At 41.3% G+C, this 24,735-nt stretch overlaps 1 protein-coding gene across 2 annotated transcripts in view; it reads left to right on the top strand.

Moving 5' to 3' along the window:
* The window catches only part of ZC3H11D (zinc finger CCCH-type containing 11D), a 42,706-nt gene that overhangs the window by 885 nt on the left and 17,086 nt on the right, over positions 1-24,735 (top strand). The window contains exons 2-8 of one of the 2 annotated variants that reach the window (XM_090041020.1): positions 2,355-2,474; positions 4,812-4,935; positions 15,292-15,450; positions 17,111-17,188; positions 17,280-17,393; positions 21,912-22,022; positions 23,202-23,309. In XM_090041020.1, the coding sequence (XP_089897146.1) occupies positions 2,463-2,474; positions 4,812-4,935; positions 15,292-15,450; positions 17,111-17,188; positions 17,280-17,393; positions 21,912-22,022; positions 23,202-23,309 (706 nt within the window). In that variant the 5' untranslated portion in view covers positions 2,355-2,462. The remainder of the gene's footprint in view (positions 1-2,354; positions 2,475-4,811; positions 4,936-15,291; positions 15,451-17,110; positions 17,189-17,279; positions 17,394-21,911; positions 22,023-23,201; positions 23,310-24,735) is intronic. The other variant, XM_090041019.1, reaches the window with a different exon arrangement.

The following is a 24,735-nucleotide window of genomic DNA, read 5'->3' as shown; positions in this document are numbered from 1 at the left end:
ATTGTCAAAGATGTTGGGAACTAGCCTGTGCCATGAACTTCAGACCTTGAGCTCATTACTTCTCACCTTATATCATTAACTTATTGAGTTAAATAAATAACATGCACCTCTTTTGTAGAGTGCATTTTTGTAAATGCTACCTGAAGACTACTCCTCATGGTTGCTTTAATTAAAACAACACTTACACAACCCAAAGGAAATAACATTTATAAACTTATTAGGTAAAGGGCATTTTGTCTGGTTTTAATAAACCAGCTACTTGTGTCCTTCTGCCTCACTCATTTCTTGAAATGACAACATTGTAGATGCTATTACCCATTGAAGAATTATGTGTAAGAATGACTATGGGAAAGTCAAAGGAGTAGTAAGGGGTTTATGCTATGCATCCATTTGCAATGTTAGAGCCTTACTGAGTGATTAAGTATCCTTCTGTCCCTAATAAGTTACCAGCAGTAATGATTTTATTCCAAAAGTAATACTTTGTCGAAACAGCACTCATGGGGCTGTTTATAATTACCTGGTGCTGGTTGGGGGAAAAAAATCTTTCATATACTATAAAACTTGAGATTTCAGAAAAATTCTTATTCTGCATTGAAGGAAAACATGGGATTTTCTTAATGAGAAATCTGAGGTTAACCTGCTTTAGAATAGCCAATAGCCTGGTTGCTTACCTGGTTATTTGAGAAACCATTGATCAAGCCTCTGCTGTGCCTAACCCACTCATGTCTTGAACTTGAGTCTTCATTCTCAGGTGAGTGTCATCTGCAGTGGACTATTAACTATTCTAGTAGATATTCTTTTTTTTATTTTGAGTAATTCTATTTTGTAGCTAAGAAGACTTTCTTGCTGAATTGATATTTTCCAATGAAAAATCTTGTGCCAGTAACTCTCAAACATCTCTATTTTTGTGCACTGGAAGTTTTTGCGGGCAAAAGCTAGCTGACACAAGTGAATCTTCAGCTGTAGTGAAAATACATTTAGAGCAGGTTTGTCAAACTCACATGGGCCCCTGAGCTATGTCTAGTCCTGGTGATGGCTGTGGTGTGAATGTCAGCAGTGCAGGGACTAACACATCTTTCCTACTGCTGACATATATCTCCAATGGGCCTCCATAGCAGAGAATTCAGCAGCAGGCCTTGCCTCTACTCACCCTACCTCTGAATCCCAGCCACTCTGGAAGCCCTGTGGGCCGAGTAAAATGGCTACACAGGAGGTATTCAGCCTCAGTCTTTATTACCCTGACCTAAAGTAATGCATGTTATGGTGAACCACTCAGAACCAGTGTTGACCAAATGAATGGAATTAAAAGAAGCAAACAAAATTAAAAGCTTGAAATCATTAATTTTTAGGAAAAGATTAAGGGCAGGATTCTCCATGTTCTAAATTAATTCTGTGCTGTTTAATATCAGCTACCCTCCCCCTACCTACCTCCCCTGCAACATTCCCACTGCAAAGGGGGAAGAAACAAGTGTATCGGCAGTTGACTTGGGGCTGGGGTGGGGGGAGTGGGGATATAGTTAAACTGAATTACTTTGTGCTTGCTTTCATAAACCCTATTATGGAGTTTATATTAGTGACAATGTTAGAGCGTGACACCTACCACTTGCTCTTCCTCTGTGAGTCAGAGGCTGGGGTACAGGAAGCTGCCGCCATCTCCTTATCGATTATATATCAGCTCCTACAATCTTCATCTGTGTAGCTCTTACATAGTGGTGAACAGGGACATGAATAAAAATCTATATGGCTTTGTTGCATGATTATTAAGGGAGAGTTCTGATGACATTTGCAAGAATCTATGTAGAAAAAATGAGGAGGGAGAAAAACTATTTCAAGATCTCTAACAGGATATCAATAGGAATAATAAGATAAAACTGGACAAGAGAAAAATTTGGTTGAATATAAAGAAAACAATACTATTCAGTAGACTATAGAATTGCCTTCCAAAATTGTAACCCCATCTTTTGAGTTATTTCACATTAAACTGGGCAGAACAATTACCATATAGACCTGAAATGTCTTCCATTTGTGCTAGCATTTATTAGTTGCTTGAGACCAGTGGGCTCATTTCTGCCCTCAGTTGCACAATTGTGATTCCCAGTGACATGGGGTTTACATCTGTGTGGTTAAGTACAGAACTGAGCCTTGTGTAACTTTACTAATGTCAGTGAATCGGGTCCTAAATCTTTTCCATAATTTACAGGTGTTTCAGAGAACAATAATGGTGTGCTACATGGACCAGGGTATGCTCTACTTTCTCATTAATACAAACAATTTTAATAAGAGAATCACAAATAAAGCAACTGCTGATGCAAGTGGATGATACGGTTTTTAGAATCATCTCTATTACCTTTCAGGGTTCAAAGTGCCACTTCCGTCATTGTGAAAAAGCCCTTGGTAGTGATACTGTCTGCTCATTATGGAGAGAGGGAAGATGTTCACATCAACTTTGTGGATTTAGACATATGGAAATAAAGGTAAAATGTTGGAAGTTCTAAAGTACATACTCTTATGGGAAAGTGGCTTTCACCTCTGCTAACCTCCCATCTAGCACCAAGATCAAACAAAAATCATTCTGGCAACCAGATGAAAGATATTGTGTGTGTATATGGTTGTTTGTTTTTAAAGTACCTGGATAACCCACACTGCATGCTTTAAAACCTATATATACTTAGGCTTGGCAGGATTTCATTTTTATTGATAGATATCAATAAACATTAATTTCACCTGACATTCACAGACTAACAGAAAATAATTCCATTGTTAATTGGTAATCATCACATTTTACATAAAAGAGAAATTTAAAAAAATCTGTGATGGAAGTAAGGAAATCTGGGGCAGGGGGCACTGTGTGTGAGAATAGTCCACTGCAGGAGCTAGGGGCCCTGCCAGTAAGGCTGTGGTAGGAGAGGGGTTTGGAGGGGCAGAGCTGGTAGTAGCTAGGAACTCAGTACTGCCAGCTACTTGCTGTGCCCAAGTCCCAGCTGAGGCAGGAACCAAACTCCCACAGAGCTTAGCCCCTGAGTAATCAGGGCAGGGGCCAAAAACCTGGGCTAGGGACAGACATTACACATAAACAGGTTTAAGTGATCAGAAACTGATTTAAACCTGTAACCAGAACAGAAGTTCAGTGCACATAAACCAGTCTGAAAATGGCTGAAACCAGTTTAAGATAAACCTGGTTGAATGTAGTATCAGACTTAACTGATTTGTGTCAAACCAGTTTATGCAGTGTCTATCCCAGATACCTTCCTGATTTAAATTAAATCAGAGACCCCCAGAATCCCAGATGTTTTGCTGGCCAGCGCTCTGCTCTCTGCTCCAGCCCAGCTGAGCTGGCTTCTCCCTTGCTGGAGCTCTGGCAGAGACTTCAGACACAGCAGGGTCTGCCTGGCTTCCTCCTGCTCCCCCTCTCCCTCTCACCACTCCCTAGTCAAGCAGGGGTTCCCCACTCTGCTCTGCCTTATGCAGACACCTCTCAGCATTAGCTAGCATAGCACATGCTGGCTATGGTCTCTGCTGTGGGAGAAAGAGCAAAGGCAGGCAGCACAGTGTCTGCTTAGGGCTTTTTTGAGTTAATCAACAGGCAGTTGGTAATGTCCCTCCATTCCTTCCTTGGAAACAGTTGTTTAAGAAGAGCTTGAACTAATGAGAAATACTTTTGTTTCACTTATGAGCTGATAAATGCTCCCTGTGTAACTCCCTCCTAAGTATGCTGTGTAAATCCCTGCTGGCTCCCTTGCTGACCAGCAAGGGGGGGACCCCTCCCTAATTAAAGCATCCTGATAGGGCCTGGCCACACCCCACCTTAGCTCAGCACAATTGAAGCGAAGGAAGGGCTACTCTAGCATCCCCCAGCTTCTAGCTTGAGCCACTGCAGGCATGTGCCTGCATTTCTTCAGTCCAGAGGGGATGTCTGGACAGTTATAGACTGATTCAACCTAGGCAGGTTAGATTAATGTGCAAAGATTGGATCAATTCAGGCTCAGGCTTTTTGAAAGTCTGTCCCTAGCCCTTCAGAGCCTGGCCCAGCCCCTGTGTGACTCAGCAGGGGCTAAACTCCCACAGAGGCCAGGCTGGGCCAGGCTCCCTGGGTGTTTGGCCCCTGGCCTGGCTGGGACCTATGCAGAGTGAGGGCCTGGTGGCATCGGGCTCCCAGCCGCTACCAGCCCTATACCTCCAACCCCCACTCCCTGCACAGCTTTACTGGCATGGCCCCCAGCTTCTGCAGCAGTCACAGTTTGTGTGTGTGTGGGCACTAAATCAATAAAAAAAAAAAAATTCCCCTTATTTTGCGCAATCCTGACACTTTCAATTGATAAAAATTGAAACAAATGCTTAAAAATAAACATCAATTTTAGCCATCAAAATGAACTGCCTCTCCAAGCCTGTATATACTCATTTATTATTAGTCATGGGGTGTTTATACATGTGCTCTGGAGAGTGAGGGCTTTAATTAGAGCAGTTCCAAGAACCACTCTAATTAAAGCACCTGAAGCATCTCATGTATCATTTTCCCCACTGAAAAATGGGGGTGCTTGAACTAAAGTTCCTTGAACAAGCTTTAGTTAAGGCGCCCTGGATGCCATTTTTCAGTCTGGGGATGCTGATACGTGAGATGCTGAAATCTCTTGGAGCACAGCAATTAGCACTCCAACGTACTGTAATTACAGCGTATCAGAGCAGCCTTGTTTAACTTGTATATAGCCTCCAGGAAAATATACTCTTTCTTTTAACCCATATTGTTTTTAATCATTGCCCTATTTGTTTGTAGTTGGTTCATATAATGATGTCTGAAAACTCTTTTTTTTTAGCAAAAATACAACAATATCTCATGTTTCTGGGAAACTCAGCCTTTAGGCTGCGTGAGGATCAGTTGCGTCTTTCATCATAGCAAACCACGTAATATAAATGGACTTTTTTTACCACCTAGTAGCAGTGAGTAAAAATATTTTCTCAGTAATTTAGACTTTCAAATAGATATGCTAAAGCATACTAGATGCATGCTTATAGAAGGCCTATTTAGATGAATAATTACAATATTTTCAATGAGGTTAAATATGATCTCAGATCAAAGTTAGTAAAGGAATTGCAACTATGTTACTAGGGTTGTCATACAGCTTTCTTTAGTCATGGTGTTAGGAATTTCCATAGCTAACTGTTATACCAAAGGTGATGTACTCAATAACAGCTCAGTTATATGCCCCACAAGTGAACAATGCAGCCTGTTATGTTTTAAATGCTGCCTATCTTTGGATGTACTGTATGACTGTCATGTCTTGTTTGCAACGCTCAGTAATTGTATATAAGAAGTCAAATACATTTAAGGATTTTGTTTTGTAGAAAAATCCTTCAATTTCTTACTGTTCCTGAAAAGTCTTCAGCATGCAGACATGTGTGTTGACTCCCAACAGCATAATGGTACTGCCAGAGGTCTTTGCAGGGCTTAACTATAGTACGTGATCTGAAAGTCAAGGCAATACAGTGCTTTTTCTTTTTCCCCTACAGAGTGTACAGTATTATTTGAAGGCACATTATGGTGCAATTTTACAGGATGTATTTTAGAGGCTATTCATTATATAGCCCTGATTTACTGGTTAACCACTCATGCACACCAATTGGTTGTAATTATAAACAGTATTTGCTTACTGTAGCACCACATGTGCATAGCTCATCAGGTAGACTTTCTAAAACAACATCTAAAATCATCCATTCCATCTGTGGTTTTCATCTTAATATCAGAAGAACAAAAAAAAATTTTCTGTTTCTGTCATCCAGTGGTGGCTGCTCTTCTCACATTACTGATCCAAATGATTTAATTTTCAGTTTGAAGGGCAGAAGATATGCAAAAATATTTGTCCCATTTCTTGACCTTACATAAGTAGCCACAAGTCAATATATAAACAAGAATTCATCCTCCTTTGCATTGTTTGAGATTACAACTGGGATGAAAGTAGTTTTCCCATCCAGCAAAAATTATAGAGGTTTTTCTATTCTGCTCCAAAAGAAACAAAGAGGTTTTATAAGTTCCTTCCCCCAACACATACACAAAGCTAGAGACAGCCATGCCAGAGTAGCACTATATCTAGGCAGCCAGAACATAGAGTAGATTCAGGACAGGGATTTGAAGCTGGATCACCCACATGCCACCTAACTTTTATGCACCTGTGCCCCAAAGTAGAAGTCACAAATTTAACGTTGGTACCTATAATGAAAGAGGAGACTTAAGTGCCTCACAACAGGATTCAGAACCATTATTACATTGAGTGGGGGGCACTTAAGGATAGAAAATTCTAACGAGGATATACGTGAAATCCCTCTCCTCTTCCAAGGAGAGATCCCTTCTTGTAGGTGTCTAAATCATGTATGACTGACTTGCTCTTCACTTTTAAAATACAATCAGAGGTAGCAGTACAACCTTTTATATAATATCCTAGCACTTATGGCATATTCTTAGGTTGTAGTACAGGCCAGGTAGTTGGCCTTCAGCAGCCTCAGGGAGTTCAAACCCACGTCTCACCTGGGAGTATCTTTATCAGTCGGCTAATGACCTGGTCAACTCTCCTCTCCTGATGAAGTTTTGCTTCTCTGAAAAGTAAATACGGAATTTGTGAGTCAGAGAGATAGAGAAATCAGAAGGAAGAATGAATCTCCAGCCCAGTTATGAGGGTACTCTCCAGTTTCTGGTCCCTGATCTCAATTTTTTTTCCGTATTATATCTAATGAGTTTATTGCAATGGCTCTCAACCTTTTTAGACTCAAGTCACCCCTTGATAGACTCAAAGCACACCTCAAAAATATCAGCTTTTAGTTTTCACTTGTTTTTGACCACAGACAAATAATAGAGGACATTTTCTGTTGCAAAGAACATCCAGACAGGTGTTCTTTTTAACACTCTGGATTCCCATTTAAAATCTTGTAGGCTTATCTTGTAAATCATGTTTGTATACCTAACAGTGCTAGTTACGCACTGTGGCACCCCTGAAAGAATTTAAATGCACCCCAGAATGCCACAGCACAGCAAAATCACTGGTTTAAAGTACATAAGCAGTTACTGGAGCGGTGACCAGAACTTAGTATCCTACCTCAGGAGCTATCTGATTGAATGCCTAATTAGCTTTCTGTGTCTAGGAAGCCAGGCCTTAGGCCATAAACCTAGAACTCTCATCAAACCTAATGCTCTAAAGCTTGCAGCTTTGTCTTGGTCTCTGATAACCTGGCCTTGACCTTGCTCTGTGACACTTGTCTTTTGATTCTGACTCCTGATTCTAGTTTCTGACTTTAGTTCGTCTCTGGACTCTGGGTCTTGGCTTTCTGATCCTAGTTCTTAGCCCCTGGTTTTCTAACCCTGGATTTTAGTTTCTGGCTTACCTCCAGACTTTGGGCCTTAGTCTTGGCTTTAAACATTAGAACAGGCCACCTGCCCATGCTCTGATTCCTAGCACTCACTTTTTAGAGAGTGCCTTTATCAAAAGGCTACGGAGTCCTACTCCTTCTTGCATGTTCCAGTGACATGTGGAGAAGAAATAGGGTTAAAACCCCTTTAAGCTAAGGAAACCCTGAGAATTCAGCTCTCCCACTTCCTGAGCAAGTGTTCTAGCCACTAGTCTACTTTACAAAAAGTGTGTGGAACTGTCAGTAACATGCCTTCTTGTGGTTTTTCTTCATTTTAATGAAAATGGTTGTAACTACTATGCCATATATTGAGCTAACTGCTGTCTGTGTGTGTTAGCTTTGTTCTTGAGTGGAGGGACGTACTATTGGTGAGTCCCAAATGGTCTTTTTCAGTCTATAAATGCCAAGATGGTGGCACCTCTGGGTCAGGAGTAGTAGAATTTAAGCATCCAAGAAACCCATACTGGTGGAAAAACTACCAAACTATGGCCTCCCAGTGACAAATGACTTCTGGAAATCACCTACTTGAACACAGACTTCTAAATGGCACGTATGTGCATAAAATACAATTTAAGTACACTCTTGGATCCAGTCGTTAGCACTTAGAAATTACACTGATAACCACTAGAAAATGTTAAGATCCTAGATAGGCTATGTACAGTAGTTAGGAATTGCAATGAAAAAAACAGCCAGCTACAATCATTTACTGTTCTTGGCTAGATGTAATGTCACCAGCAGTCCACACTGGGGCATCATATGGAACAAGGGTCTACAAGGCATTTTTTTAATATTCCATTACATACATGTCAAATCTCACTCATTTGCAGGCAGAACAAAGTTCTACTGTTGCAGCCTGCATCCAGGTCATCTTTAAGTGCTCATCTTTCCTTTCTTGACTTCACTTAAGTTTTTTCCAGGCTGGGTGTTTTAGGAGAACATCTGAAGCAAATACCTCTTACTCAAAGGTTTCTGGAAGATGGACTGTTTCTGGGGAAAATGATAAATTCTTTCTCAAACCCTCCCAAGGACAAACTCATATTTCTTCTAATGGAGTTTGGTCTGGCTTTCAAGGGTGGGATCAACGTGTATAGAACTGAAGTTACAGACAAGGATTCAGACTTTGTAGGCAAAACTACTGAATTTGATATTCCCAAAGAATACAAAGTTGTTTTTTACAGATTAGATTGTATTGTGGAATCATAAACAATTGGGGTTGAAAGCAGCTGCAGGAGGTTATCTAGTCCAACCCCTTGCTCAAAGCAGGACCAACCCCAAGCTAGATCATTCCAGCCAGGGCTTTGTTGAGCCAGGCCTTAAAAACCACCAAGGATGGAGATTCTACTGCCTTTCTAGATAACCCATTTCATTACTTCAGCATCCCCCAAGTGAGAGAGTTTTTCTTAATATCCAACCTGAATAAACTTCCCTTGCTGCAACTTGAGACCATTGTTCCTTGTGGCTGTCATCTGCCACCACTGAGAACAGTTTAGCTTCATCCTCTTTGGAATCATGCTTAAGGTAGTTAAATGCTGCTATCAAATCTGCACCCCTGCTCCCCCCAGTCTTCTCTTCTGCATACTAAATAAACCCAGTTCCCTCAGCCTCTCCTCAGAAGCCATGTGTCCTAGCCCCCTCACCATTTTCATTGCCCTCTGCTGGGCTCTCTCCAGCTTGTCCACATCATTTCTGTAGTGGGGGGCCCAAAACTGGATATAGTATTCCAGGTGTGCCCTTAACAGTACAGAAGAGAGCAGAATTATTACTTCCCTTCATATTCTGGCAACACCCCTACAGCTGTTGTTAGCCTTCTTGGCAACAAAGACACTGCTGACTCTCATCCATCTTATGGTCCACTGCAACCCACGGGTCCTTTTCTACAGAGCTGCTGCTTAGCCAGTTGGTCCTAAGCCTGTAACGGTGTATCGGATTATTCTGTCCTAAATGCAGGACTTTTCACTTGTTCTTGTTGAACCTCAGGATATTTCTTTTGGCCCAATCCTCCAATCTGTTGAGGTTTCTCTGAATCCTAGCCCTCCCCTCCAGCATATCTACTCTTCCGCCCAGCTTGGTGTCATTCGCATATTTTCTGAGGGTGAACTCCGTGCCATCTTCTAGGTCATTGATGAAAATATTGAACCAAACTGGCCCGAGGACCAACCCCTGGGGTATTCCACTTGATACCAGTTGTCAACTAGACATTGAGCCATTGATCATTATCTGTTGAACCCAATGATCCAGCCAGCTTTCTGTCCACCTTACAGTCCATTCATCCAACCCATACTTCCTTAGCTTGCTTGCAAAAATGATGTGGGAGACTGTACCAAAAGCCTTGCTAAAGTCAATGTATACATGTTCACTGTTTTCCCCACATCCACAGAGCCAGTCATCTCATCATAAAAGACAATCAGTTTGGTCAGGTATGACTTGCCCTTAGTGAATCCATGCTGATCACTTCTTCTCCTGCAAGTGCTTAGAAATAGGTTCCTTGAGGACCTGCTCCATGTTTTTCTTAGGAACTGAGGGGAGGCTGACTAGTCTGTAATTCTTTGGATCCTCCTTTTTCCATTTCTTAAAGATGGACAGTATATTTGCCCTTTCCCAATTATCTGAAATCTTCCCTGATTACCACAAGTTTTCAAAGATAATGACCAGCAGCTCTGCAGTCACATCAGCCAACTCCCTCAGCACCCTTGGATGTAACGCATCTGGCTCCATGGACTTGTATACATCCCGCTTTTCCAAATAGTCCCTAATCTGTTCTTTCATCACTGATGGCTGCTCACCTTCTCACCAAACTGTGCTGCCTGGTGCAGTAGTCTGGGGGCTGTGACCTTGCCTGTGAAAACTGAGTTAAAAAAAGGAATTGTGCCTCCCACATTTTCCTCCTCTTCTGTCACTAGGTTGCCTCCCCCATTCAGTAAGGGAACCACACTTTCTCTGACCTTTTTCTTGTTGCTACATACTTGTAGAAAACCTTCTTGTTACCCTTCACATTCCTTGCTAGCTGCAAGTCCAATTGTGTTTTGGCCTTTCTGATTTCATCCCTGCATGCTTAAGCACTATTTTTATACTCCTTCTTAGTCATCTGTCCAAGCTTCCACTTATACGCTTCTTTTTGTGTTTAAGCTCACTGAAGATTTCCCTGTTAAACCAAGCTGGTCACCTGCTCTATTCGCTATTCTTCCTGCACATTGGGATGACTTGTTCCTGCTCTCTCAGTAACGTTTCTTTAAAACACAACCAGCTCTCCTAGACTCCTTTCCCACTTTGACTCATCTCCCAGAGGATCCTGCCCAACAGTTCCCTGAATGAGTCAAAGTCTGCTTTTTTAAGTTCAGAGTCCTTACTCTGTTGCTCTCCCTTCTTCCTTTTGTCAGATCCTTTTGTCAATCATATCACTGCTGCCCAAATTGCCATCCAGTTCTACATCCCCACCAATTCTTCTCTGTTTGTGAGCACAGTCAAGAAAAGCACTACCCCTAGTTGGTCTCTCCAACACTTGCACCAGGAAGTTGTCCCCGACACTGTCCAAACATTTCCTGGATTGCCTGTGCACTGTTGTATTGTCCTCCCAGCATATGTCAGAGTGATTGAGGTCCCTCATTAAAACCAAGGCCTGTGATTGGTAAACTTCTACTAGTTGTCTAAAGAAAGCCTCCTCTACTTCATTCATGTGGTCTGGTGATCTATAGCAGACATCCACCATGACTTCACCCTTGTTACTTTCTTCCCTGACCTTTAACTAGAGACTTTCAACAAGCCTATTTTCATAGTCTACTTCATAGGTTTCATACTGGAGCTTTGAGCAATCATACAAAACCTTCAAAAAATGTATACAAAAATTTCAGAACGTTACTTCCAGTGCAACATCTCATCCTCTTCTCTCCTGCCTGTCCTTCCTGAACATTTTGTACCCACTCATGACAATACTCCAGTCATGTGAGCAATTTGACCAAGTTTCTATTAGTCCAATCATGTCATAGTTAGGACTTTCAGTTCTTCCTGCTTGTTTCTCAGACTCTGTGCATTCATGTACAGACACGTGAGGTAACTAGCGAATTGCCCTGCCTTCTTAGGATGAGTGAAGAGGCCTCCCCCATTGCTCCTTCCTCCTTGTGCTTCCTCTGGGTCACTCTTTTCCCCACTAACCTCAGGGCTTTGGTCTCCATGCCCTGGCGCACCTAATTGAAGGCCCTCCTCAGTAGTTTAGCTAGCTTGTTTATGAAGATGTTCTTTGCTCTCTTTGTCAGGTGGATCCTATCTCTTCCTAGCAATCCTTCTCCTTGGAACAACATCCCATGGTCAAAAAGCCAAAACCCAGCTGCCGACACTACCTATGCAGCCATGTATTGATCTGCAGGATGTATATGCCCCTGCCTGGGCCCTTCTCCTTGACCAGAAGGATCGAGCAGAACACCCCGAAGCCCTGTAGTCACTTTTGATCTGCTCAGGGTGAACCCTGGCAGTATTGTTGGTGCCCACATGGATGGACAGAATGGAGTAGTAGTCAGAGAGTTGGATACATCTTGGTAAACCTTTCATGACATCTCAGATCTGAGTTCCAGGCAAGCAGCAGACCTCCCAGGTCAGGCTGGCAGATGGATCTTTTCATTCCCTACAGAAGGTAGTCTCCAACCACTACCACCTGTCACTTCCTCTTCTTGGCGGTGGTCCCAATCCTCCCTACCTTGGTGATTTCTGGCCTGGCCTCTTCCACCAATGAAATGCAGTCCTCCTTTCTCTGTTGCTAGCACTCCATATCTGCTCTTCAGGCAAACCATTGCAGGTGGGGATGATGACTTCTTCTAGGTGCCAGAGGTCACAAGCTTCCAGGGAGTCCATACTGTCTTCCTTTTCTAGCACTACCTCTAAGCAGTCCTTCCTCCACAATCCTTGAGGTTTTCTCCAGCATGGAATTGATGAAGTAAGTCCTTATGGTGGAGGATGTTTCAGAGCCTTGCTACCACCTTTGGCTCTCTTGCCTTCTCCCTGAGAGACACCACCAGAAGGCACCACTCACATCTCAGGCACTCCCCCACCTGGCTGACATTGGAAGGAACCTGAAAGCTTCAGTCTGCACAGCACCAAACCAAGACCTGGGTAGAAGCCTCAATGGTATGTGGTTCTGCCTGGACAGACACCTCACAGGTGCAAGCAGAGGAAGAGCTAGAAGTGGTAGTGGCTCTGGGACTGCAACATCCTCCAGCCATCTCCCTGGGTCTTCTAATTTGCTGTCTGTCACTCTTTCCAAGCAGACCTTCCTTAGCAAATGCCTCTGTAGCTGGCCCATTAGCTGTTCCTTGATTCTGAAGGGTTCATTATTCCTGCAAATCTCATTCCTCTCAGCAGGCTTACAGTGAAGGAATGAGAGTTTTCAAGCAAACTCCCTAGCCAACTTCCCCTCACTCTGGACTCTAGTTAAACAAGGGGCTTAAGTATTGGTCTAGCTGCTGAGTTTTAGCTGCTTAAAATAAAACTATATAGGTTAGTCAGTCTCAAATTACTTATAAAAAAGAGATTAATAATGGTAGAACTTTTTGTTTTCTTGTGTTTCTTTAAACCAAAACTATGACTTTATTTATAAGGTAAAGAATTAAGGCTTCAGACAGGCCTTAATTCAGTTTCTCCTGGGAGAGTCACTGCTCTTCCAGGAGAAAACACAAGTGTATAGAAGTTCAGGCTTTTTCTCTCACGCTAAAAATGGCCACTCCAGGAGAAAAATAACCTGGGAACAACCAGAGTTAAATCATTCCCTGGGAGAGCAAATGTCTATATATTCCATGACCTCTCTCAGAGGAGAACATAGTCCTCTAGCTTCTCCCCCTTTCCCCTGTCCCCAGAGAGACTCTGTGGACTCTGCTACTCCAGCAGAGAGCAAAACACTCCCCCTTCACAATCTCCACATTTTACCACAGGGAAGCAAGCTGACTGGGCAGCCTGGGTCAGCCAATCTGGGCTGCCCTATGCACAGATGCAGTCTGTCACTTTACAGACTAAGGAAGCTTGCAGAGCATGCCTGAGATGTGTGCGCAGGGTTGGCTGCACAGTGGCAGCACTGCAGGTTCTCTGCTCTTCAGGGCCTCAGTATTTGAATGTTTGTAGACAGAGGTCCAGGTATGTTTCTCTACCAGGAAGACAAACGTGGGAGAATTTTCTCAGATTATTTGAATGCATGTACACAGTCTAAGAGGGAAGTGATTCCACAGGATTTAATAATGTACTGCAGACCTTTGTGACTGATGTCAACATTTGGATCTGTATGGATTCTAAAAATATAGGACTCATGCTGTAGTCAATACTGAATTGTATGTGGTCTTTAAACAATGTACATGTCATGAATCTTTAGTTTATATTTGTCTTGTCTAAATTTAAGACTTTTAGAAAGTAGTTTAGCTTTTTGTACATTAATTTCTTTAACAACATTATCTTAATAATGGCACCGCTCATCATTGCTATAACATTGAAATGTCCTATATTGTGGCATATTTCCCATAATGACTGAACTGTCAGTTTTGAAACTAGGCATTTGATTTTGGCAAAATGCTTCCATTTCCTACCATAACTGTACGAGAAAATGCAGCCTGGTATAGGAGTCTTTGCTGTTTCAGAGAAAATCCTTATTAAAGGAGCATTCATATTTCATCAAAGCCATCTGTTTCATAGAACTGGGTTTTCTGGGTCCTGTGTCTTGCAACTGCCATCATGATGCACATTCAGGTCAAACATTTTGTAGTACACCAGATAACCTAAGGCAATATTAACAGAGAAAGCTCTGTTTTCAAAAGAACATTTGTATATTTGCTACTTTTTCACAAGGCCAACTGGAAGAAATATTGAAGAATTAACACATGACTTACAGCTAAACGTATATAGAGACATTAAATTGAGTCTTATTCACTGGTGGAGTAAATCTTTACAGGCTCTCTTCATGTACAGTTACTCTTTTTGTCTGGGAGAACAAGCCATTACATATTACAAACTTCAAAATGTTTCTGCTTTATAAATCATATTTGACTGAGAACGATAAAACAGCCATTCTTTATCTTCAGCATTTACTGCTTGCTAACAAACATAGTAGAAGGAATTGTCGACTCTTTGAGGGTTTTATTAAAAAGTTTCACTCGCTGCTATTTCTGATAAATTTCTAAAATGCTTGTAGAAAATGCAAATTGGAAAAAAAAATAAATCCATGTTCTCCATAATAATATTGCACATATTAAAACAGCATTTATCTGTTATAACAATTACATTTTGTCTTAAAATAGTTACCAGTTCATTGTAACTATTACATGTAGGCATTATGCCTCTCTGGGTGTGTATACACGTGCATTTACACCAGCTTAAATTTACTTTACAGTAAATTACTGTGCAATAAGTGGGAATAGGCCAGCGTCTACACATGCAGGAAGTAAAGCACATTAACACTGCACATGGAATGACTTGGGACTAAAGTTAATACCAAATCAGTCCACACACAGTGTTACTGCACAGTAAGACATCTCATCTACACATGCATTACTGCGCAGTAACTAATTGGGCATATATTTGATACCTGCATGATGCAGGTATCAAATTACACTCAAGCTGGCATAAGTCACCATATTTACTGTACAGTATGGGCATGCACGTGTAGATGCATGCCTGTACTGTGCATAATTTCGGTTACTGTGCTATAAATGCACACATGTAGACATGCCCTCTGAGTCACGGTTTCTTCATGTGTTTCTTTGCTGGGAAGAATCAACTTTGTCAATGCCTTGCTCAAGACACTAAAATTTGGCCATTTCCTTCTTTGTAACAAAGTAACAGAGAATTATGATTCAGAAGTATAATCAAATATTGAAAAACAGGTTCTCTATTGCCTTATTAGCAAACTGAACGTCATGTTCTTTCTTATAGATGTCACACACACACAAGATTTTCAGGAAAGTACCCTGCATCCTGTCCTTAGCCAAGAACCCCTGAAAGGTCAAGAAAGCACTTTAAGACCCATTCACCCTCCACTCATCATAAACATCAGCCTTGAGGAGGAAGAGGAGGAGGAACAAGAAGAAAACTGTAAATATAATTTTTATTTTATGTAAAACTAAAACTGGAGCCTGGCCAGCCAGTGCCATACTCTGGCGGCCAGCCAGGCTCCGTGTGCTTGGATTGCCACTACTGTAGCCTCAGTAGGTCCCTAGGTAAGGCTTCTGGGACCAGCCCAGGTGCTAGCCCTAGCTTCTCCTACCCCACCTAGGTCAATTTGGCACATACCGGAGCGCACACGCAAGAGCATTCCCCCAGGAAAGCTAGCAGTAGCACAACTCTATGCTGCTGCTAGTTGTCCCCAGAGAAATGCATGGGAGCGCTCATCTGGACACAACCTTAGAGACTAAATGGTTCAGACAGGCATGAGCTTTCGTAAGTGACAGCTTGCTTGATCAGATACTATGATGCTAAGAGATATGTTGGGAGATTACTCATTTAGCAGGGACATATCTGTAGCAGGTCAGAACATTCCCATGTTTTCTCTCCAATGGGAGCTGTACAAACTCCCTGGGCTACACTGGCCATGGAAGTTACTCTGTTAGTGTGTTCTTTCCCTTTTGAAATGGCTGTTTGCATTACAATGCAGACTGCATGTAGCTACCCAGTCTTGAGGCAGAGTCATAGACTTAGGCTGGATCCAGTCATGCAGGCATGTGTGGTTTGTGGTGCCACAAATCTCTTTGTCATGCCTCAAACTGTGCATGTTGCATGTTAAACCATGCCCCACACTGCTAATTTGCAGCATGGGGGCAAAATTTGCTACCAAGATTCCCCAGTGTCCTGTACCCCAGCCAGCCCCTCCTGCAGCATGTGAAGCAGCGGGGCAGTGTGTCCCACTGCAAACTGTGTGAGCACGGGTGTGCACCACAGGACAAAGTAATGGAAGCAATTTGTGCTGCTACTGTTTGAGCTGCTGCAAACACAGACCCCTGCTCGTGTGGACGCAGCTTTAGAGTGCATCTACAAACGATAATTTAATTTTAAATGTTTTTAAACAATTTCATTTATGTCAATTGAGATCCCTACATAGACCATCTTATTTCAGGTCAGCTATCAAAAAAGTCATTCTTAAATTGTATGTGTAGGGTTTTTAACTGGTTTAATTAAATCAGCTTAAAATGAGCTCATGTAAAATATGGCTTAGATAGGATTGATCCTGCCTTGAGCAGGGTTTTGGACCTCCTAAGGTCCCTTCTAACCCTCGTTTATAATTCTATGAATTAAGCCTGAGAACATTTCCTCTGTAGCCAAGGCCACTAGCCAGATCTCTTGCAAACAAATGATCATAGATTTACTGAGTATACTTAGGGCATCGCCAAACAACTCAATAGCAGGTTATTCAAAATCTTGTAAACACAAGATCCTTTCCCTTATATGTGAGTACATTTCTTTTGAAGACTGAGGATTTCAAGAAAGCCTTTTAAATGATTTTAATTTAACCATCATCAAAAGTGAAAATCTGGCATTATCATCATAATAGTCATCAGCCTTTTGACATGCATCATTATTAAGACTGTATTGCTGAAAATATCTAGCATTAAGAAGTATCTTTTCTGTCTGAAATCCAAAAGTCAGAGGGTTGGGATAAACCTATAACAGAAAGAAAAAAAGTGACCACTTCTCTGTAATGAAATTGTTTATAACATTTAAATAGGAAGACCTTAACTATTCAAAATGTTTTCTACAGGTATCTCTAATTTATTGATAAAGACTCCTGCAGACATTGAGGAAGAAAGAGCAATAAGGGAAATATGTTATAAATCTGGTAAATATCTAATTTATTAAGTCTCCTAAAATATTTATTTAATCACTATAGTAAAGATTTTTTTTCTTTCTTCTGGGGTATACATGATTAGGAGAGTATTACAGAATTCAGACACCTCAGGAAAACTACTCAGTAAAAATTATGTCTTCAGCACTGCAGATTGAGCTCTTGAAGCCTATCGAAACTGGCAGAGATTTACACGAAGGCAAGTACTTGACTTGTGATGATTTTAACATCAAAGATAAAGATTTTACTTTTCTTGCTACTAGATTGTCTGACATTTAGTTTTTGAACATTTCCAAAAGCATTATTATCCATAATGAAATTAATAGAAATACTCGCATTACCATTTGAGAATGTAATGGAATTTGACTGCACATAAACTGTTGGTGTAGAATGGACCTTCTCCACTGACTGTAGTAATGGTGCTCAACCCCCAGCCTGAAGGTCATATGCAATACTTGGGGCCATGTAATCTGGCCAGCAGGGCTCCCTTTAGGTCTAAAAATTTTGTGGCAGAGTAGCAGTGGTAGCTAATGCTGGATTTCTGGACCCATGGTGAGTCTACACTGGATAGCATGGTCCTGCATGCAGGATGGGACATGCAGGATCAGAGCCAATTGTGGGTGTCCAGAGTGGCATGGGGCCTGTCCTGGTATGTGAGGCTGGGCCAAGGTTGTGCATTACCGGATCAAGGTACTCAGGGCCAGTTGAAAGCAGCCTGAGACCCAATCCTGGTGCATGGCACTGGCTGAAGCAGTGGGGCCTAGTTCTGGTGTATGGAGTCGGATCCAACTGGCAGAGCTGCCCCACACCAGTCATCTTGCTCACTGGGCAAAAAGATTGAGCATCCCTGGACTACAGTATTGTGGATTGAAGTCACACCAGCTAAGTAGACCTGAAACTAATATCCCTACATACACTGTGTTGAGATTCATGCCCTGGTTTGTCCCCAAGGCTAAGTACAGACATTCAAAAAGCCTGAGGTAGAATTAATCCAAGTTATGTGGTTTTCTGTCAGCAGCATAGTTTAGATCAGTAGCGAACATAACACACATTTGCCTTTCGGTGGCAGTGGGGCAAATCTTAGACTGGGGTCAGCCATTTTGAAACCAGTTTGTGTTTTTAATCTGTCTCAGAGAGGATTAAATTAATAACCATCATTCATATGAAGTTACTACCTACTTACAGTTCAAAGCAGCTGTTCTTTCCTATAGTCCATTTGTGATAACATTTCACAAGAGTTAAAGTCCTTGATAAGTTTATGTTCTTCATATGATGTAAGATATAAAATGAAAAGATATACTTTAGGTACTTTAATTACAGTAAAAATCAGTCAAATGACTAATAAGAATGAAAAAAGGGACCCATAGGAGAAGATTAGAGGACATTTACACAGAGATAAATGTGAGGAAGAGAATGACATAATGTTCAAATAATATAGTTTCATAGTTTCTAGGGTCGGAAGGGATCTGAGTAGATCATCTAGTCCGATCCCCCGCCATGGCAGGAAAGAGTACTGGGGTTAAACGACCCCAGCAAGATGTTCATCCAACCTCCTCTTAAAAACCCCCAGGGTAGGAGCCAGCACCACTTCTCTGGGAACCTGGTTCCAGATCCTAGTCGCCCTGACCGTGAAGTAGCGCTTCCTGATATCTAGCCTAAACCTGCCCTCTGCCAGTTTATGACCGTTATTCCTGGTCACTCCTGGCAGTGCACAGGGGAATAGTGATTCCCCCAATGCCTGCTGATCCCCCCTGATTAATTTATAACAGGCCACTAGATCCCTGATCATGCAAGTGGCCCTCCTCTGGACCCTCTCGATGCTGTCCACATCCCTCTTGAAGTACAGCACCCAGAACTGGATGCAGTACTTCAGCTGCGGCCTGAGCAGTGCCGCATAGAGGGGGAGGATCACTTCTTTGCTTGAGATGCATCTGTGGATGCATGACAAGGTATGGTTGGCCTTCCTGACTGCCTCCCCACACTGCCGACCCGTGTTCATCTTGGAGTCATAATTATGATATGACATCATCATAAATATGACAGTACTGCTGGGCTATATACCTTAGCTAGCAAAATAGATGCAATACAAAGAACAGCAATGTTTCTGTGGAACATGAACACCAGATTTTAGAGAACACTGGAGCATTCTCTAGGTCTAAATTTGGACAATATCTACACAAACTGGCAGATTTACTGCAAGTAGTAGTTCTTTAATTAGTATCATAGAGAAGTAGAGCTGGAAGGGACTTCCATAGCTCATCTAGTCCAATCCCCTCCCTGTTGCAGGATCATTCCTATCCAAACTATCCTATGCATATCCATAATGTAATTGAGTAAAACTACTGTCAACCCTGACACAAGATGTAACACCTTAACCTACCACAGGTAAAGCAGGGGGATGTCCTTCTTTTGTAAAAGGTTGTTAATATATGATCAAGAGATCCCAGGTAGAGGGTCACATCCACTGCTACAGATGAAGGCAAAAACCCCCACAATCTTTCCTGACCCCCAGATATGGTGATTGGTTTGACCCTGAGCAGAGGACCAAGACCCTGCAGGCAGGAACCTCTGCCTTGTAGTCCCAGCAGGAGCACTGGCATACCCCTGTCAAAATCCTAGCCTTGGCTGCAGCCAACACTCAATGCCTGTGAGGAAAGCTTAAAAAAACCCCTGATGCATGTAGCAGAGATGGGGGGGAAAGGGGGCAGAATTCCCTCCGAGCCCCATGGAACAACTAGCAAAGCCCAGAAGCATAGGCAGTACCCAGAATAGAAAATAGGCATAGCTAAGCCTGTATCATCCCCAGCTAATGGCTGTTCAACCTCTTCATAAACGCATTCAGTGATGGAGAATCCACAACTTCTCTAGGCATTAGTTCCACTGACTCACTGTTCTGACAGTTAAGAAGGTTTTTTTCTTGATATTCAGTCTAAACCTACTTTACTGCAACTTCAAGTCATTGGTCCCTGTCCAACTACTCTCTGCTGCAAGAGGGAAAAGGTGTTCTCTCTCTCTTTTATAGCAGCCCTTCAGGTATTTGAAGATTGTTATCCAAGCTCTTTATCATCTTTATGGACCACCTCTGGATTATCTCCTCATCCTTTTTAAAATGTGGATTCCAGAACTACACACAATACTCCAGATAAGGCCTAACCAGTGCTGAGTAGAGAGACCCTGAGTGTGTCTACATGAGATGCTTTACTGCACGGTAGACTAATCTGCTGCATGGGAAAGTGTCACTGTCTACATGTGCTGACATTTACTGTACAGTAAATTGTTCTCTGCATACTTAGCTACTACCTGTAAATACAGTTAGTAAATATGCACATGTAGACACTGACTGGGAATAAATTTGTGTCCGGTCAGCCCCAACACTATAAGGGGGAATCCTTGTGCAGTCTGGAGCTGAGTGGGAGTTGTCCCAGAAGGGACAGTTCTCAGCCATCTCTGGGCTGCTCAGAGAAATCCTGGTGCCAGTTGTACACAGAAGCCCTACTAGGTATGGGGCTTGTCCCCATGTGCAGGTGGCCAGGAGAGTGCTACAGATGACCCCTCCTGATGTGCAAAGGGCCAGAAGAAAGCTGCTGCTGAAGATGGCAGAGCTCTCCTGGCCCTGTGCATATGGGGACCAGCACCAGACTCTCTGCTATCCCCTAGGCTAACATCTAGGATGAGGCTGGATGTCCTCTTGGCTGCTGCAGGGGACCAGAGCAGAGTTAGAGTAGACCTGTCCTGGGCTGTTCTGTTGAGAGCAGATTTGCTCCAAACAGGGAGCACATGTAGATTGGCTCCTCAGGAAGGCTTACTATGCAGTATTAATTGCACATGTAGACATGCCCCCTATCACCTGTGTAATTAAAATCCTTACAGTGAAATGAAACAGTTAATCATTGGCAATACAAATAAATATGTTTGATATGTGTGCAGTAAACATTGTTTGCTCTTAGTATGATCTAGCCTAGTATTCTTTCACTGAATAGGGACAGACCCAAGTGCAAGAAATCCTACAGTAGGTAATCATGGCTAACATGTTCCATAATATGTTTCCTTCTGATCTTAAGGCAAGTTTATGTATTTCTTCTAAAACTATGTATGTGTGGGTGCATCTACATGTCACCGTATGTCACCATAACGATGTGCTACGTTGCTGTATGACAAGGAACATAGTGATCACATGAGTCTACACGTGACCGGCAACTACTTCACTGTAGTGGTGCGTTCCCTTGTTTTAGCGCGCCGCTATGGTGAAGTAGTGGCTAAAACTAACTGTGCACCGTGTGCATGGCACAGTATGGGCAGTCACTGTGCTTTCTTACTACTTCCAAAAGGAAGTACTAAAGCCTAGTGCAATAACAATGTCACTGTAGGGAGATGTGTAGATGCACCCTGTGTGTAATACCCACTGGACAATTCACAAGTTTTAATACAGTAAGTCGTATTTTCTGAATTAGCAAAATTTAAGTGTATTGCCTCAGCTTTGTACTCTGTGGTTTAGTTCTGTTATGTCTTTTTGGTATCCATATATGTTTTACTGATAATTCCCCATTAGTCTATATAAGAAAATGCTAATTTATGTGTCTCTTTCCAAAAAATCAGTGTAAGCCTGAATTGTACAGTGTTATTCATAACTTCATTTACTATCCCATATCCATTTATGTGTCACAAATGAAATGAGTCAGTATAAGTTGGCTAATACTTTTCCTTTATTGCTTCCCAGGTGATGGTGTTTCAGTTCCAGCAAAGTTTCACAATATAAAAAGACAAGGAGAAATAATAGTATCATTAAATGGAAACACCAGGACGGACCTTGGCTCCTTTGAAAATGGAGGTAATTACTTTAAAGTATGTGTTGTCATTATTGACTATCCTATGGTAGATAAAATTACTCAAAGGTTATGAATATCAATAGCACTTAAGGCTTGCAAGTATTCTCCAGTGAAATTTATTTCCACTGTATTTATTTTCTGTAAGGTATTTTTTTCAGTGCTTTTTATAAAAAAAAATTAGTATTTCATATTTGGATCCCACCTATCTTAGCTACAGGGTAAACAAAATATTTTTGATTTGGTGATGAAACAGAGTTGGTTATTTATTTAATTCAGAAAAAAAATGATTATTTCTGCATTTTACCCTGGCTATAAAGAAACTCATATAGTTTATTCAGAAAGACTTGACAAAGAGATAACAGACTGGTGCAGGATGCTTTCAGAAATAGTTATATTTGAGAGAATATCATTAGTTAAGGTGAACACACCTCTTATTTTTGGCAGTCACATAGGTCCAGATCTTAAAAGCTGTTTTATCTGTACTGATTTCTTCAGTGAGGTCTTCTGCAGGCATAGGGGTCTGCATCCATGGAGCCAAAGGTAAGTAATTAAGGATGAAGTATTCTCATGCCCTGTAGACTTGAAAATAGAAATACTGGTAAATTCTTTGACATATATTTTGTTATTATTAATAATCATATGGTAAATAAGATAACTCAATGTATTATGAATACCAATAGTATTAATTAAACCCATTAAGCAATTTATATTTATCTAGAATTGGAAATCTCCTATTCTTTTTGAACACTTGGTAGTAGCAAAAATAAGAATTACACAGAATTTTATAAATATGCTTAATCTCTTTCTTTGAGCCCTATGCATATAATGTGTGATAAATGCATCTGTTTTAATGTTGTATAAGCTGTTATGTAGAAGTATTTGTGTAGCAGGAGAATTAATTATGAAAATCCAGTCAAACTGAGAAATGAGTTAAAAGTATCTTAAATTTCCACTTATCTGAGCTTTATATATTACATATTACATATAAGTTTCCTGTTTGCGTCTAATTTTTAGAATTTTAATATAATATATAGATATTTCACTAAAACTAGTAAAAAGTGTATGACAAAAAGTATGAAGTTAGTAGTTTGCATTCTTCACACTAAAACGATATCAAACTATTTTATCTTAATAAAGACGTGACATTTATTTCCTTTATTCCTAATTTTGTGATTCTGTAGGGGGTGATTGTTATATGCCACAGAGGAACCGAGTTGGTGGAAGGAAGAAAAATGAAGCATTAAATGGGGGAAAACAGTTAATTATATCAAAACCTTCAGATATAAAAGGTATTGAGTAATTATTTATATTTCTTGTATTTTTGGAAACTGTTTTTGCTCACTTTGTAATTAGGCTGAATATATAAGGCAAGACCTGTATCTTCTACTACAGACATGCAGTAACTTGATGAAATGTCATTAACATCTTGGTTTCTTTCATCCTTATGAATATGGATAGTAATATTTTTATGAAGGCCCAGTTCTCTCATTGACTTCAGTGTGAGCAAGATTATTATCATAATCTTCTTCAAAACTAGGCCCAGATTCTATTTTACTTATTGGATGGGAACCAGTGGTTATGTTCATAGTCCACCCTTTTAAGTCCCTGAAAAAAAAAAAAAGTAGCTGGGTCCACCTCCTCACTGCTTTCTATGATTTAGTCTTAAGGCTAAGATAACTGCAGGTTATGAATGCCTGCTTATGTACCTAATACTGGTACGTGGCATAATATCTGGCCCAATTTGTCCAATCCTGAAATGAAACGTTGAGCAAGTCTCAACTTCAGTGCAAGTTAATCTGTATTAAGGATGTGTGGCATCCCACAGAATCAGGTCCCTAATGGATGCCCTAAATCAGCAAAATTATCAAAGACATTAACAAGTATACTTGAAGTCTACAGGGGCCTCAGTTTGCACTACAGAATACCAAAACATGTTTGAGATGTTACATGTTTTAATGCAATATTTTGTCGGCTGAAAAATATTGGCTAGTTTTATTTACATAGTCATTGTTGATTAGTCATTACCTGCTTATCATTTGGATGTTTTGAAGGGAAAAATAAAGGATAAATTCTGACTATAAACTACAGATATGTCAAAAAATAATAAAATGTTCCACATAAACATATGTAGTGGAACTTTAGAATTCTTCCCAGCATGACCTGAATGGACAAGAAGAAAAAGTAGTGTATATGCAGGTCAGCTAGAGGTAAGAGGAGACCGTGTCATTTTTTCTTGTAGGAGAGCAGGTAATATAGTATTAAAGGTCTTGCCAGCTGCCTTTCAGTGGAAAGTGTGTACCTTTCAGTGCAAAGATTTCAGTACAATCATATATTAGGGCTATGCAAAGCTTCAGGTGCTGATTCGACTCAGAGGAGATTTGGTATGATTCAGCAGCCAAATCTCCAAATCTGAACTGAATCAGGAGACTAATCAAAAGGGTCTGAATTGTTTCAAAGCTCTTTGAATTGATTCAGAAAAAATTTGAAGAGCTTCAGAGATTTGGCCACTGCAGGGAGCTGGACCTGGGCTCCGTGCTGGTAAGTAGGGAGTGGGGGCTGAAGGTGTGGGGAAGGGACCCTCACTAGGACCCATCCCCTGCCTGCTCCCCCAGCCCCTCTGAGTACCCTGCAACTCCCACCCACTCTCCTAGCCCCTTCATGGCTTCCCCGCCTGGGCCTATCTCCTGGTTCTTTAAAAAATAAAAAGGCCTTGCA

The sequence above is a fragment of the Crocodylus siamensis genome, chromosome 4, assembly GCF_052110815.1.
Source record: "Crocodylus siamensis isolate JL-2025a chromosome 4, ASM5211081v1, whole genome shotgun sequence".
Lineage (NCBI taxonomy): Eukaryota > Metazoa > Chordata > Crocodylia > Crocodylidae > Crocodylus > Crocodylus siamensis.
Note: the sequence above shows the minus strand (reverse complement) of the source record. Positions and strands in the feature narration are given on the sequence as shown.